The sequence below is a fragment of the Empidonax traillii genome, unplaced genomic scaffold (genome assembly GCF_003031625.1).
Source record: "Empidonax traillii isolate 1590-97213 ecotype Southwest subspecies unplaced genomic scaffold, ASM303162v1 scaffold65:size4453928, whole genome shotgun sequence".
Classification (NCBI taxonomy): domain Eukaryota; kingdom Metazoa; phylum Chordata; class Aves; order Passeriformes; family Tyrannidae; genus Empidonax; species Empidonax traillii.
The window spans coordinates 4,003,669-4,017,667 of record NW_020955258.1 but is presented as its reverse complement, the minus strand read 5'-3'; the positions used below and the strand labels follow the sequence as shown (position 1 = coordinate 4,017,667).

The window sequence follows — 13,999 nt, the reverse complement described above, 5'->3', positions numbered from 1 at the left end:
GGAGTGACCAGCCTTCCCAGACATTCAGTGATGTGCTGAACAGAACTCTACTTCTGTTTTACTTTGAGCATTCCCACTTTAGATACTGCTACAGTATAATGTATAATCTTCTTTATTTCAAACCATGCTGTGACTTTCAGTTCTTAAAAGAAAAAAAAAAAAACAACGAAACAAATTGCAACATATTTTTGGATTTATTAATGGACAGAACTCTCACAGTACAGGTACATATATGGATCAGGGGTTATCCCAATGCAGAAGTGAGAAGAGCTTAGATAAATGTCAAGTTTCAAGCAAATTGCAGAAGTTAATTCCAAACAATACTTAAATTCATAGAGCTTTTTCACTTCACTTCTGTGGAAGAAAGCTTAGCGTCAAGAAAAAATAAAAAGCCATACTCTGGCAGCACAATCTTTGGAGTCAGTACACAAGCTTGCAAGGTATTAGAAAGATTAGTATTATGTATTACAGTCACAGGCCTAAGAGCAAGCCTGTTAACAGTACATCTTGCCAATATACTTTTGTGCAACTAAACTGTAAGCATTTTACTCTAAGTAAAATGTTAAAACAGCATGGAATTAGTTGTTCAAATAAATTAGCATGCTATGCTTTCCACTCTTACCACAAACTACAGAAAGAAGTTTTTGTGAATAGATGGATGTAGGCGCTGAGGACACGCTCAAAAAGAGTTAAAAACATGCCAAAACATGTCTGAATATAACACTGTATGATATTGTCTCCAAATAATACCAATGAAGTGGGAAGAACACAATAGCTAATTAGCATGCCTGTCAGATACTAGTATGAGTGTACTGAAAAATACAGACACTCAACAAAATTATTTACAAGGTTAGATTACAAATATTCTTGTCCCAAAACTTAGGTAAAACTGTAAGGAAACATCTTGTCAGATAAATCATATATGCAGTGTCTTTACAAGCTGATTAAGAAACAGAAGATTCTGTATTCCCCATTTTCTAAGTCTTCACTGAAGGTATGCTTTAGAAAAATGAAAGTCTTTGAAACTAATCCAAGGAAATTAGGTGACATGATAAGCACACATTATGTAAAGAAAATCAGACTAAAACTATGCCAATTCAATCTCTACATAGGTATTAAGCTAATTTAAGATATTATGTTTTTAAAAAATTGGTAAAATACCTTGAATGGCAAAGTTCACTGCACATCCCAGATGGGAGCAAGAAGCAGACACACAACTGCTACATAGATACCTTTTAGTATTTAAAAATATACTTTTAGAAGTGGAGGCCAACCTCCACAGAGGAGCAAAACAAGCAGTCCATACCATAAGCAAGGAATTTGACCTGGAAAACAACTCTCATTTCACAAGTACTCAGAGAAAATCTTCATCCTGCCAGCTGAAAATAACTGGAGGAGAGGAAATGACAACAGAGGTCCAGAAAAATCTTGACAAGTATTGGTATCAAGCTTCTAATTTGATGCAAAGAAAGAGAGCTTTATGAACTTGGACCTGTCTGAAAGAGTATTTGTTACAGTTCAGAGTATGTTGTGCAGACTTTAAAAACCAGGACCCAACAATCCACTTCTGAGGAGGTAAATTTGCCATTCTCATTCATCAGAGTCACTGAGGCCACAGATGCAAATCATGTTATTAAAAAAGTAATACATAACCTTTTCAAATGTTACACAATCTCTGTTTGTAATTGCATACTTAATACAAACCGTGCTGGACTTCAAATCAAGATTCCTTGCCATTTTAAAATGAGAATACATCTAATAATAGGGGTTTTTTTAACAGTAGGGAAGAAAAGACACCTCCTGTCTCATAATTAGAAAATTCAAATTAGCAGTTGAATGTGGTTCTTAACTGCAACGTTAAAGGTTTATTTATTTATTTTAATTGAACTTGGATGTCTCTAAATACTGTGTTCTAGTTCAGCTGCAGATTTACTGGACTTAACAGCAAACACTGGCATATTTAGGAAATCAATTTCTTCTACTAAAGGAATTAATGCTTGAGATTATTTTGTCCAGTATTGTAGAAGAGATAAGGCTTGGTGATTCCTTTAGTCCTCAGAGTCTATAAACCCCCGTGGATGCACTGATTCTGCATCTTTATACCAGAAGTGTCAGCCTAGACCATACATAGCTTACAAATTTGTTGACTTTCAAATTTCTTGGTAACAAGTTTGCTTTGATTAGTGTAACAATAATATTTTTCTCATTATTTTCAGTTAATTGGTAGATGTCCCTTCAGACTTGACTTTGCTCTGGCAGCTGATTGCTCCACACCACAACAGTACAGTCATATTCCACTAGCATTCAGCAACAAGATCAAAGGGAAAAGAAGAAAGGAAGAGGGAAAAAAAAGTTTATACAAGGTTATGGTTCCTCAAAGACTCCTCCACTGTGTGTTTGCACTGTTACTGGTTGTTGTTCTAGTAACTATAGAGTTTGCATAACAATTTCTACTGACCCTAGAACTCTATTAGATGTAGGCAATAAACAACATGTTCATGCAATAGATGGCCTAGAAAATAATAGAGTGAGTAAAGGGATTTCAATCTCAGGATAAGTAGCATATTTACAGTAGCACATCAGTTTCTTGCAGTTTATCATCACTCAGCTGCCTACTAAAAGCTGCTATTTTGACATATTTTAGGATATGTAATTTCTAGCTACATGTTTTTGACCACTCAAGACAGAGTAAAACCTGACAATTTTCATCCAAATTCCATGCACGCTCCCTGTCTTTTACATGGGCACCTCATCCAGTCTGTCTCAACTCCTAATATTTTTCCAGCAGTATGCATTTGCCACAGAGGGATCACTGTTGATCAAACAAGGCACATGCTCTGTCAGAGGGGCTGGATGAGCTCCCTCTGCACAGTGCACAGCTGTCGGTTCTGGGATGATAACCCTGTGTACGGGAAGGATGAGACAGAGCAGTCGAACAGACTGCTAATCTGCAACCAGCAGAAACAACACACTCCCACTCTCCACATTCATTAGATACTCAACTAATGAATGAAAAAATCTGTGATTAGGATTCTTATCTTGGTTATTTAAAGCAGTTAAAATAATTTTGATGCATTGCATCAACCTTGCAAAGGGATGACTTAAAGCAGCCAGGGTAGTGTGCTCACAATCTGTCAAGGTAACACCAAGGCTTTCAGATGAGGAAAGCAGTATAAAGTAGAAATACTTTCAAAAGTATGGACAGCTTTATCTGCCCAGTTCGTCCACTGATTTCAAGTCTGGATAATAATAACAAGTATTTCTGAAGCAAAACTGTAAAAAGAGGGAAAGATAACTGTATTTAGTCTGAGACAGAAAGCACGTCATTCAACAGAAAGTCTGTCATTCCATCACCTCCCAAGAATTTAAGCAAAAAATAAGCACATTATGATTGCAAATATATCTTGTCTTGGCCAGGCTGGATGTCCACTGCAAAAGTGTGCAGACAGGATCATTGTCCACTAAAACCTGCTCTTTCCTTTTGGTACTGGAGTCTTGACATAAAATGCTATTGAAATCTATAATTTCAGTTTCAGACAGGTCTTTAAATTTCAGTGATGTTTGGTATTCAAGGTATTCAATAAATTAACAGCCCTTCAAATGTATTTCTTGTATAAACAAGACCACCACTCAAAAAAACCTACATCAATAATTAAAGAACCAACAAAGCTTCTCTTCAAGGAGGCTTTGGTAAAGGTGGCTGGAACTTCTACTTGAAACAATAATGAAAATCAAATAATCTCACAAAAACATTATTTATAAAGCTACTTTTAGCTTTTTGTTTTTTTACTTAATAACACGCCCATTATACATAAAATGGACTTCTGATGAAAAAATTCACTTTGGTATATTAAATAGTGTTTCTAAACACAGACAAAAAGACAAAGTATACCATATTTATTAAAATAGCAGTCTCTTGCTATAAAAATACAAAGCAACATAAAATACTTCAAAAATTAACGTTTGTACATTTCCTCAGAATTGCACACTTCCTCAATTTTTCTCCACAAGGTTTCTTAGATTTCAAAAAATTTTTTATATTAAAAACCAGAACAGAACCTCCAAAAAATACCACAGAATTCATGCTGGCTAATCATTAGCCTCTTTAACTGTGATCAGTTCCAGTTTAAAAGCACAGCTGATGGGGGACAAAACAGCATCCCCCACCTTCTGGGGCAGAGTACTGCACCACTGCACATCTCATTTTAGCTTCATGTTCAGCAGACAGGAAAACAAGGGAATTGATCAAACTAGCAGCCAGAAAGTGAAAATCACAACAAAAAATTATCAAAATCCAGTGTGCATCTTCTGAATAGTATTTTTTTAGGCCTATCCCCCAAAAACACACATTACTTTTAGTCTTGATTTAACACATCCATTTTTAGGATGGAATTTTCAATGGCCAGAAATCGTATTTTCTTCTGCTCCAATTCAAACTCTTATTGATGAATAATACCTAATCTGTGAACTCTTACACAAATGTTTAACCTTAGGTGCGTGATTAATCACCACTCAAGTCTCAGATAAAGCACTCGTTAGAGTAGCTGGCCCTTAAAAAGTCTGGAACACCCTGACCCAGCCATGCCACTGTTTCATTTCATGCATCAGGATGCACCAATGCCTTCTGCTCTCACAAATTCTTTCCTCTTATTTTAATTTACTTCTTGAGTTAATCGGTACATCATTTTTAAGCACCAACCCAAATCTCTCCCTCTTCACCACCAAGCCTATTAACATCTTTCCAACTAGTGAGCATGTACGTGAAAGAGCAGGGGGAGCAGCCACGTGTTTAAGTTGCAGAGCACATTCAGAGCATGGAAATCCCCAGGAGCTTTTATCTGTTACTGCACTATCTCATTCTTGTGCCATTTCTCAGAAGACACCTTTAAACCTGGGTTTGATCAGTGAAAAAATATCACGATGTGATTAACATGAAGTCTTGGGTAAAAGCTGGTCAAACTATCTGACAGATGTTTACAAATCAAGGATCTGTTTTCTAAATTTTAAATTATATAGCTTTTCTTAGCATATGAAATCACATCAATTCAAAGATTTGTTCATAACTGCTGAATAGTTGGATACACATTCCAGACTAATCTTTCCATAAATTATACTTTTCACATGTTTACTACTTCTTTGCTAGTGGGTATTTGGGAACAAGCAACAGCCTGTTCCTGTCTATAATGGACTAATTAACAAAACAACATGAAACACTTTAGATACCAAAAAATGACTATTTGCAACAAAAATCTTCTAAAATTTGAGAATTTGTAAAGTATTTAAGTAAATAGTTTTGTCACCCAAATAATCATGGGTATTTTCTTACAAGGCATGTATACAGGTTACAGATTTAATGAATTAGTCACTGATAAATTATTACTTTATTGATTTGGATTTTAAGTTTGATTGATTTTCCAGTTTTTTCTCAACTACAGGATATCAACAGCATAGATACCATGCAGTAACAATAATACCCAGAGTAGAAGTCTAGTACACAATTATCAGAACAATGTCAAACAAATATTAAATTTTTTTCATAAAGGTAATCTGAAGTAATCTGCAAAACAAAGCTGACTTGTTTGTTTTGAGAAAGGATGAAAGAAAAAAAAAAAAAGACAATTTCCCCTTGAAGGAGAAATACTTGTTAGAGAGGATGAAGTATTAAAATGAGTGTTTGCAACTGACAAACAAAATAAAAGGACAACAATATTTTTACTTGTTTCTGCCAGATTTGTCCTTGTTTCTGTCAATAGTTATCAAGAATAAATCTGGTACTACACCTCTTTCATATAAGCATTCTTTATAATCATGCTCAAAAAAACCCCAAAAACCTAGGGATCTTTTCACAAAGATTTAATCCCCAGCAAATAATATTCTGGTGTTCCAGCTCTGACTCCTCTGAAAGTCTCTGCCCTGCTCAGCAGCCGAAGTAACTGAAAAGCTTAAATCTTATTTTCAGAAGTAACCTGGGTTCACAGGTGATAAGTGCTGTTTATGTTTGCTTAAAAAGAGGTTGCTACAACGATTACTTAATAGATCCATTTTCACTATTTAACCTTACTAAAGATGCATCAGGCTTAAATGATACCACTAACAAAGCTGGCAACAATACACTAATTGCAATTCCTAATAATAATCATCAGTTCTTTCCAACTAGTCTGTTTTTTCTTGATGAAGTGATTTCCGTGACTCTTTATCCAGATGTGCCACTCTAAAGCCCATAAATCTTCCTCACCTCTTTATTTTCTGTATGTTCTATTTAAGTTTGGTCAGGTGATAAAAAAAAAGCCTCCCTTTCTGCTCACATTTAAATGCTCAGTCACAAAGCGTTTCAGGATGTCATCACTGCAAATACCCCAGGCTGAGCAACAGGAGATGCAAATATGTGAAAATTTTGAATCCAGTTTGAGAAGAAAGACGGACAATTTTAATGACTTCCCCACACGGATTTCTTAGAACCCCTCTTTCCTCTCTCCACCCACTGCTATGAAATACCCTAAAGAAAGAGAAGAGAGGCCCCCGGGGGGAGGTTACAAACTTCCAGGTGCTATGTTCTGACTTCTGCCTTTACAGAATGCCTGAAGTAAGTAAAAGTGAAACTTGCACACCAGAGACCTGCTCTGTCTCTCCTTCTACCTCAGCAAAGGTATAAAGTGTACTGATGTGAACAGCTAACAAAACCAAACAAAAAATCCAAAACTGAACATGCCACAATAACCTCAGAAGTCCCTTGACCTGGAAACATCCTTTAATCACCCTGACATGGGTGATTTGGACACAGATTTTATACACCATCCAGAGCAAACACAATACACTAACAAGTGGTGTCACCAAATCCATCACGCCACAAATTCCTGCCCGAAGTCTGACAGTTTCACAAGTTCCCTATCAGGAAGTTTTGTCCACTGATCTTTCAGTGTCATATCCTTTGCCTAAGTTAGCTCCTATAACACACTACATAAATTTTAAAATCTGTCCTTATAGAAGCTGTATTTCTCTGTTCACAGAGTATTAAAAAACTTCATCTCATCCCAAGATCTGCATCACCCAATCACAGACAAAAAATATTTCTAGTGTAGGTCTTGAACCTACCCAAGGTCTAGGAATTTAGCCTTTCATCTGCCTGGGCTGCTGGTGTCAGTACAAAAGCACTCTCCTAACACCTGCAGAGATCAAAAAGTACCCAGGTTTCCTCACTTCCAAACAAAAAATAAATTTAAAAAAATCCTTGCAGGAACAAAAAGTGTATGTGAAGGAGGAAGTTACTCTGTTAATTTTCCCTTCAAAGGCATGTTATGAGCACTGCTCAGAATCCAACAGAACAGAAAGCATATTTAAAAAAAAAAAAAAAAAAAGACATAATTTCTTGGCTGAACATTCTAGGTGAGACCTCCAGAACACCTCTGGTTCTTTAACTTAAAGACAGGGAAAAGCTCCAGCAATAGGACTTCCACAGTGAAATACAGTTCTCAGTGTACTCAGATTCTCTGGCAGGATTCATCAGTGACCTTCACTTAAAAAAAAAAAGAAGCAAACTCAAGATTTCCTCAACGAGCTTGGCTAGACCTGGATCTGAAAGTCAAGTGATCAACATGGAATTGCTCACAACATACCACTTCCCCAATTTTTTTTTCCTTTTAGTTTCCAGTGATCTCTTCTCCTTCAGAATCTCCTTGTAAAGTAACCTTGGTAGCAGGGAGGCTGCTACCCCTGAACACTCTCAAAGTGCAGAAGATCACCATACATAACACTGATGTCTTCTAAAGGAGAAGAAATTAAAATTGTGGTGCCATGTGATAACTGACAATCTGATATAGAAATGGCTATAGAATGGATACAGAAAGAGTAGAGCTCCATACCAGGAAGCAAAGTAGTTTTGTCCAGCATAACAAGCACACCAGATCGTGCCTCTCACTTTAACTGCCAATGTGAAATGGCAGGAGGGAAAATCTGAAGCGAGAAAGACTTGGAAGAGGATGCAAGATCTTTGAAGCTGAAAGCACCTTGCAAACAACGTCATCTTGGAACAAAGAACTAACCAGACTGAAATGTGACAATAACAATTCATAGAGATAAAAAGCATGGATAAAAACAATCCTCAAAAGAATAAAAGGACAAAGAAAGGCATTCCAGCTCAATTACTTAGAGAAATAAAACATGTTTTATACGTTATGGTAGTGACATGTCACATGTTGTTTTCCAAATGTTCATAACAGTATTTTCAGCCTGGTAGCCTTTCAACACATACTGAAGAGCAGCAAGCAAATTTATTCAAAGGTCCTAAAATGACAGCAATATACTTTTTTTAAGCTGTCGGTCTGCATCTATTGTGTGACTACAGGAAGATCCAAACAATATGGCTTCAAAAAAGGAACTTTGTTGGTGATATTCTGCTTCATCTTCCAAGCACGTGTGACAAAAGGCAGTAGTCTGCATAGCTTCTACTTCTCTTTCTACTCCATGATGATGCAATAATGAAAGATGGATACACCAGCTTACATCTGCTTCTTAAGTAAAATTCTGGAAGCTATGACCTGCAGCTTCTTCGTTTCCCAGAAAGGCATATCAGTAGCTGATCATGATCTCTTCTCAGCACTTAATACCAGAAACATCACCAGATCTAGAGCCCACTACATCTTCCACACAAAATGCTATGTCAAATTTTGTCCCTTGCAGACAGAACTGAGCAAGGAAGCAGATCATTAAAAGTGGTTATTACAGGATCAAGTCAGAACTGTGACATCTTAGATTAAAAGAAAAGCAATTTTAAATTGTCTACTATACAAGAGAGATTAAGTTAGGCTGGACAAAGCAACCCAAGTGAAGCCTAGTAGTGTACAATGCTAACCACCCTAATCTTTCATTAAACATAGCTGCTAGTGAGGGAACAGTCAGAAACCTGGCAGAGTTAGAAAAATAACCAAACTCTTCCAAGAACTAAACACAGGTAAAAAAGTTGGCTCATCAGTTTATGAGTTATATGTATTAAAGACCATTTTACAAAGTTATTTACAAATAACTTATTTTGACTTCTACAGATTTTAAGCAAGAGCAAAGTTTGCAATGTATTCTAAAGTTACTATCAAAAAATCATCTCTCCTGAATATTTAGGGCGGTTCATGTACATTTTTCAAGTGTATTTTACCCCTGATCATTAAATAAGCACATAGAGTAAATTAGCATCAAGACAGAGAAACTTTCCATGTCATAACCTACCCCCCTCCAAACTCATGAAGTGTAAAAAGGTGGCAATGAATTTAATAATCTTATGTGATGAATGACAAATGTTATCTGAAAGACTACAACAAACTAACTCCAAACTGCTATCAGAAAGGTCAGTAGTTGGGTCATTGGGGAGAACTTTATTAGCATCTCCTTAGGATCCCCACGACAAACTGCATTTTTGTTGAGATTTTTTTTTGGGTGGGGGAGTGTTGTTTTGGATTGTTTGTTTGACTTTATCTCCAAAGAACACCTTAGCAGAAGCTATCAGCTTTGACAGAACACCAAAATTCTGGAACTGAACCATAAATTGACCATTACCATAAAAAGAACTGCTAAACGAGAAGCTATGTGCTCAGTATAAAACTAATTTCATGCTTTCAAAAGCACACAGTGGCTTCTAGCAAGATAGTGGCCCTGGGACTTGCAAAGACAGATTGGCTAATACAAATGGTGTGTGCTCCTGATGCAGTCTGCTTAGCCAAGCTTTACATGTACTGGCAGTAAATGGAAATTCTCGAATCTTCTGTCAAACAAATACACACTTATCTATAACTTTGGAGCTGAAAGCTATAAAACAGCTGCCTCATAAATATATTTAGCAGGAAAAAGCATGAGCTGTCCTAGTTCCTCATAAAAAAAAGAAAAAAAAAACCACACACACACAAAAAAAACACCCCACCACAGCAGTCTTTACATAGTAAGCACAGACATTTCTACAGCAAGCAAGGAAACATTTAAATAATATTTTTCAACACTTTTCCCGGTTTTATTTTAAAGAAAAATACTGTCAGCATACGCAAATACAATCATTACAGGTCTCACCTCAAAAACTAAATATATTAGCAGAACAGCAATGCTTAATAAATAACTCAGCTGAACTAATTTTGTGTTCTGCTATGGGTGAAATTCTCAATAAAAAACCCCTTTTTTAAAACACACAGGTACAAAGTCTGTTTAGTTTATGATAATGCTACTTTCAAGCTTAAAGATTTACTACTAGAACTTCACGGACTACCTTTAGCACACTATCTGTTCCCTTAAATAAAACTTGCTGCACTAAATCTCAAATTTAACTGGTTAGGGAGAAGCAGCACTAATTTTATACCCCTCTCAAAGCAAGCTGTCAGTGCAAATGAATTACTGGAAGCTATCCTGGGCATGACAGGTCATAACTTTTAATATTAACAATGACAGACATATCTAAGATGTCAAATCCAGCATACAATTTATTTCACTCTTAACTTAGTTTATCCGGAGACCCCAACAGCTCTTGTGTTTCACACATCATTGTAACTACACTTTGAGAATTAATGAGCCGGAATGCAAGTTACGGTAAGAGATATTTAGTTACACTGCTAATAAGCTTCTTTTTACAACAATAACACAGCATCACTGACATTCAAAAACATTTAGAATGCATAGGAAGTCACCTACTGGAAAGATGCCCTCTGCAAACAGCAAGCAAGGAAAGGGAGCTTGCCACATATTTAGTTACTTTTAATACTGAAATAAGAAGAGAAGAAAAAGATGCATTATATGCATTGCCATTTTTGTTACCCTTTCCACTGGAATAACTAAAACAGAAATGACATGCACACAGAAATAATGCCAAACATGTAATACTTAATGTCGTAGCACAAAGCAATTCAGTGAAGTTTAATGATAAAAAAAGAGACTCACCTCTACTGGGAAGTCCACCCCACATTACGGCAATAGTATTTATGCAGGTTAAACAGCAGCCAAGTTACATAAACAAAACTTCCAGTATGTGACCAATATGATCTACGGTGCTACAGAGTCTTGGCTCCAGCCCTGATCATCTGTGTGACAGTACACTGTTATACCAGTGCAGCCTCAAACCTTCCCAGATGCCGGCTTATTGCATTGCTCATTGAAAATCCTTCACACGCTGGCAACATTTTAGGGAAGGACAAGCACACTCTGAGTCATTTGTAAAGAAAGCAAAGCAATTTCAGTTCTGTATCTCCATGCGTACCGAAACACAGAGCACTGTCAAAGTAGAAGTCTGCGTGAATTTATGCTGAGAATCAGGCAACCCAAGCCTTCATTATCAATGCATGGAATCAGCTACAGTGATCAAATTCAAACAAACCACAAAAAAATAAAAGAATATGATTATGAAAGGCTCTACGGATTCAGCTCCAAACCACACAGAACGAGGAATCATCTATCTAGACTGTGTAAATGTTAAAAATAGCTCTGTCTTTTCTACAATGAGCACAAGACAGAGGAGAATCAGCAGCCTGTATTGTGATGAGGTTTCTGATTAGGAAAAAAAATAAAGCCAGCAATAAAAATTAATGACTTCATACAGCTTTTTAAAATAATATTAATTCACAATTATGCAAATTAACTAATAAGTGCTTTTTAACCACATAACTGACAAACTATTCTACATTAAAAAACAGGATATCTATTAAAAACAGGAATAAATATTTGGATGAAAAAATACTGAATACTGACCCAGTTTAAACCTGTACAGTCTATCAGATTAAGTATCTGCACCAAAAAAAACCCCAAAACCAAAAACACTAAAAGCATGACATTACATGAAGAAATGCCTTTGCCTTTAAAAGAAAAAAAAAAAAAATCAGTAATTTTGAATTACTTACTATGAAAAATGTCCATGGCTTATTAAATTCATCCTCTTCCTATTCCCACATAAATTTCTCACTCTGAAAATCTTTTTGTCATTTCAGGTACTTCATAGGGTTTCTTTCCCCAAAAAAAGGTAAGAGGGCATGTGTCACTGTGCACACTCACACAGAGAGATACACAGTATAAGAATCAGACATATTCATAATGAGTTTAAGTTTTTAAAAGAAACAGAAAGACATAGGAGTTTTTTTATTATAATACCTGTACAGTTATCCAAATATACTGCTGTGCCATGGACAACTATGAAAGAAATTTTGACAGGACCTGATCCCGGATGGGGACTCACCATACAGAGGGAGTATCGGTTTTTCCTTTTGCAAGATAAAAATAATAAGTCTGACTTTATTATTTTATTTTTTCAGTAGTTTTGATATGGAAATCACGGTTACAAATGCACATGCATTTAAAAATTCTGCATATATAGATCCATCTTCATGTCAGCTGTCTACACCCATACACTGTGGATCACATCTTTCAGTGAGACAGGGAAGAAATCCTTGCAGCAACATGAACTCTATTCATTTAAGAAGCTCTCTAGGTCATTTCCCGAACTTTAAATGACTCCCACCTGAGCAGAAGTTGTGCCATTACTACTCCTGCAGCCATTCTCAGCTTGAAACTGTGGCTGGTGAGCAGCTGTATTTTTGATTCTAAACTCTAGAACATCTTATTAGCTGATATCTTAAATGCTGGTTCTTTACCACAGCAGAACTGCCTTTAAAGGGATTTTGCTACAAGAATATATTTATGCAAAGTAGTGGCAAAGAATGCCAAACATATTAGCCAATTTTATTTTGAAATCCTTCCACACATCACCAGAAGCACCACCTTCCATAAAAAAACTTTTTTTTCCACTCTAGTTATATACTCTGCTTACAAATGTCATTCATGTGCTCTCCACCAAGTGGTGGCTACAGATGAATAATTAGTCTGTAAGTCTTTACCAAATTCAAAAAGGTTAGGATTTTCTATTTGTTATTAGGGAATTTTTGAATGTTTTGCTCTACTGCAATTTACCAATTACTTAAGAACAATCAACCTCAGTGAAACTATAATTTTCCCATCTTTTTTCCTGAAGACTTCTGTTGAGTGCATATAACATTTACTCACTATTTTTATTAATTTTACCATTACTTTCTCAGTGCAGCTACTCAAATGCAGAACCAAGTATAATGAATACATTGTGTAGTTACTGACAAATAAGAAATCAACTTTAATGTCAGCTCTGGCCCTTGATATTAACTCTCATCATCAACATTTTGTAAGGAGTACCAAGCACATAAAAATATAGCTGCTCTGAAATTAAGGGGATTTGTTAATCATGATCCTGATGGGTCCCTTTCAACTCAACATACTCTATGATTCTATCATAACTTCAGCAAAAGAAAAATAGCAACCATTTATAAATACATTTCATATTGTAAGAAAAATGTTAACTTATGTAGTATCACCTATTTCTTATGTAAAAGGCAGAAGAGACTCAAATGACGCAAAGAGCATGGTACCATCTACCAAATCCAATCCTGTTCAAGAGATCACTGAATAAGAAGTCAACATACCCTGTAGCAAGAAGTGAAATACTAATAGTTTCTCAATAGCTCTCTAAGCTAAGTTGCATTCTGTACACCTAACTCTTTTTGTTATCATTAGTATTATACTGGAGAAAGTAACAGTTTTGCTTTTTAGCAAAAGAGACTCATCTTTTACAAAAGAAAAATGGGTTTTACTTAGAGTAGAACAGCGAACTATTGAGTAACCTCCCTCTCTAGGGGGTAAAGAGTGGGGAAGTGATGAGGACTTGCTCCACTTTGTGCCCTCACAACAGCACCTTTCTTGAAACTGCTTTCCAAAAGGTTGGGCTGTAGGCGGCAGACATGGAAGGCAGAACAAGTGCTGACCTACAAGCCTAAGATTTTGGCATAACACAAAAAAAAGAGTAAAACCACAGTGCTTTGTGCTATCCTCCTCCTCCTCTTCTCTACAGGCTTATGCGCTAATTCTATAGCTATTTTATAGCTAATTCTATGCATGCACACATTTAAATAGGACTCAGCTCATAAACTTTTTCAAGATACTTTTGATTGCTGCTTACCAT

The 13,999-nt window shown here is 36.1% G+C and overlaps 1 protein-coding gene across 4 annotated transcripts in view; it reads right to left on the bottom strand.

Annotated features, from left to right (window-relative positions):
- ZNF385B (zinc finger protein 385B) overlaps positions 1-13,999 on the bottom strand; it is a 160,842-nt gene that overhangs the window by 110,301 nt on the left and 36,542 nt on the right. The window contains exons 1-2 of one of the 4 annotated variants that reach the window (XM_027880246.1): positions 10,906-11,407; positions 10,660-10,728 (exon numbers count right to left, since the gene is read on the bottom strand). The exons of 1 other annotated variant lie outside the window; for it this stretch is intronic. In XM_027880246.1, coding sequence (XP_027736047.1) covers positions 10,660-10,728; positions 10,906-10,930 — 94 coding nt within the window. In that variant the 5' untranslated portion in view covers positions 10,931-11,407. Of the gene's footprint in view, positions 1-10,659; positions 10,729-10,905; positions 11,408-13,999 lie in introns of those variants that run through there. 2 more of the 4 variants (XM_027880247.1, XM_027880255.1) reach the window with 2 other exon arrangements.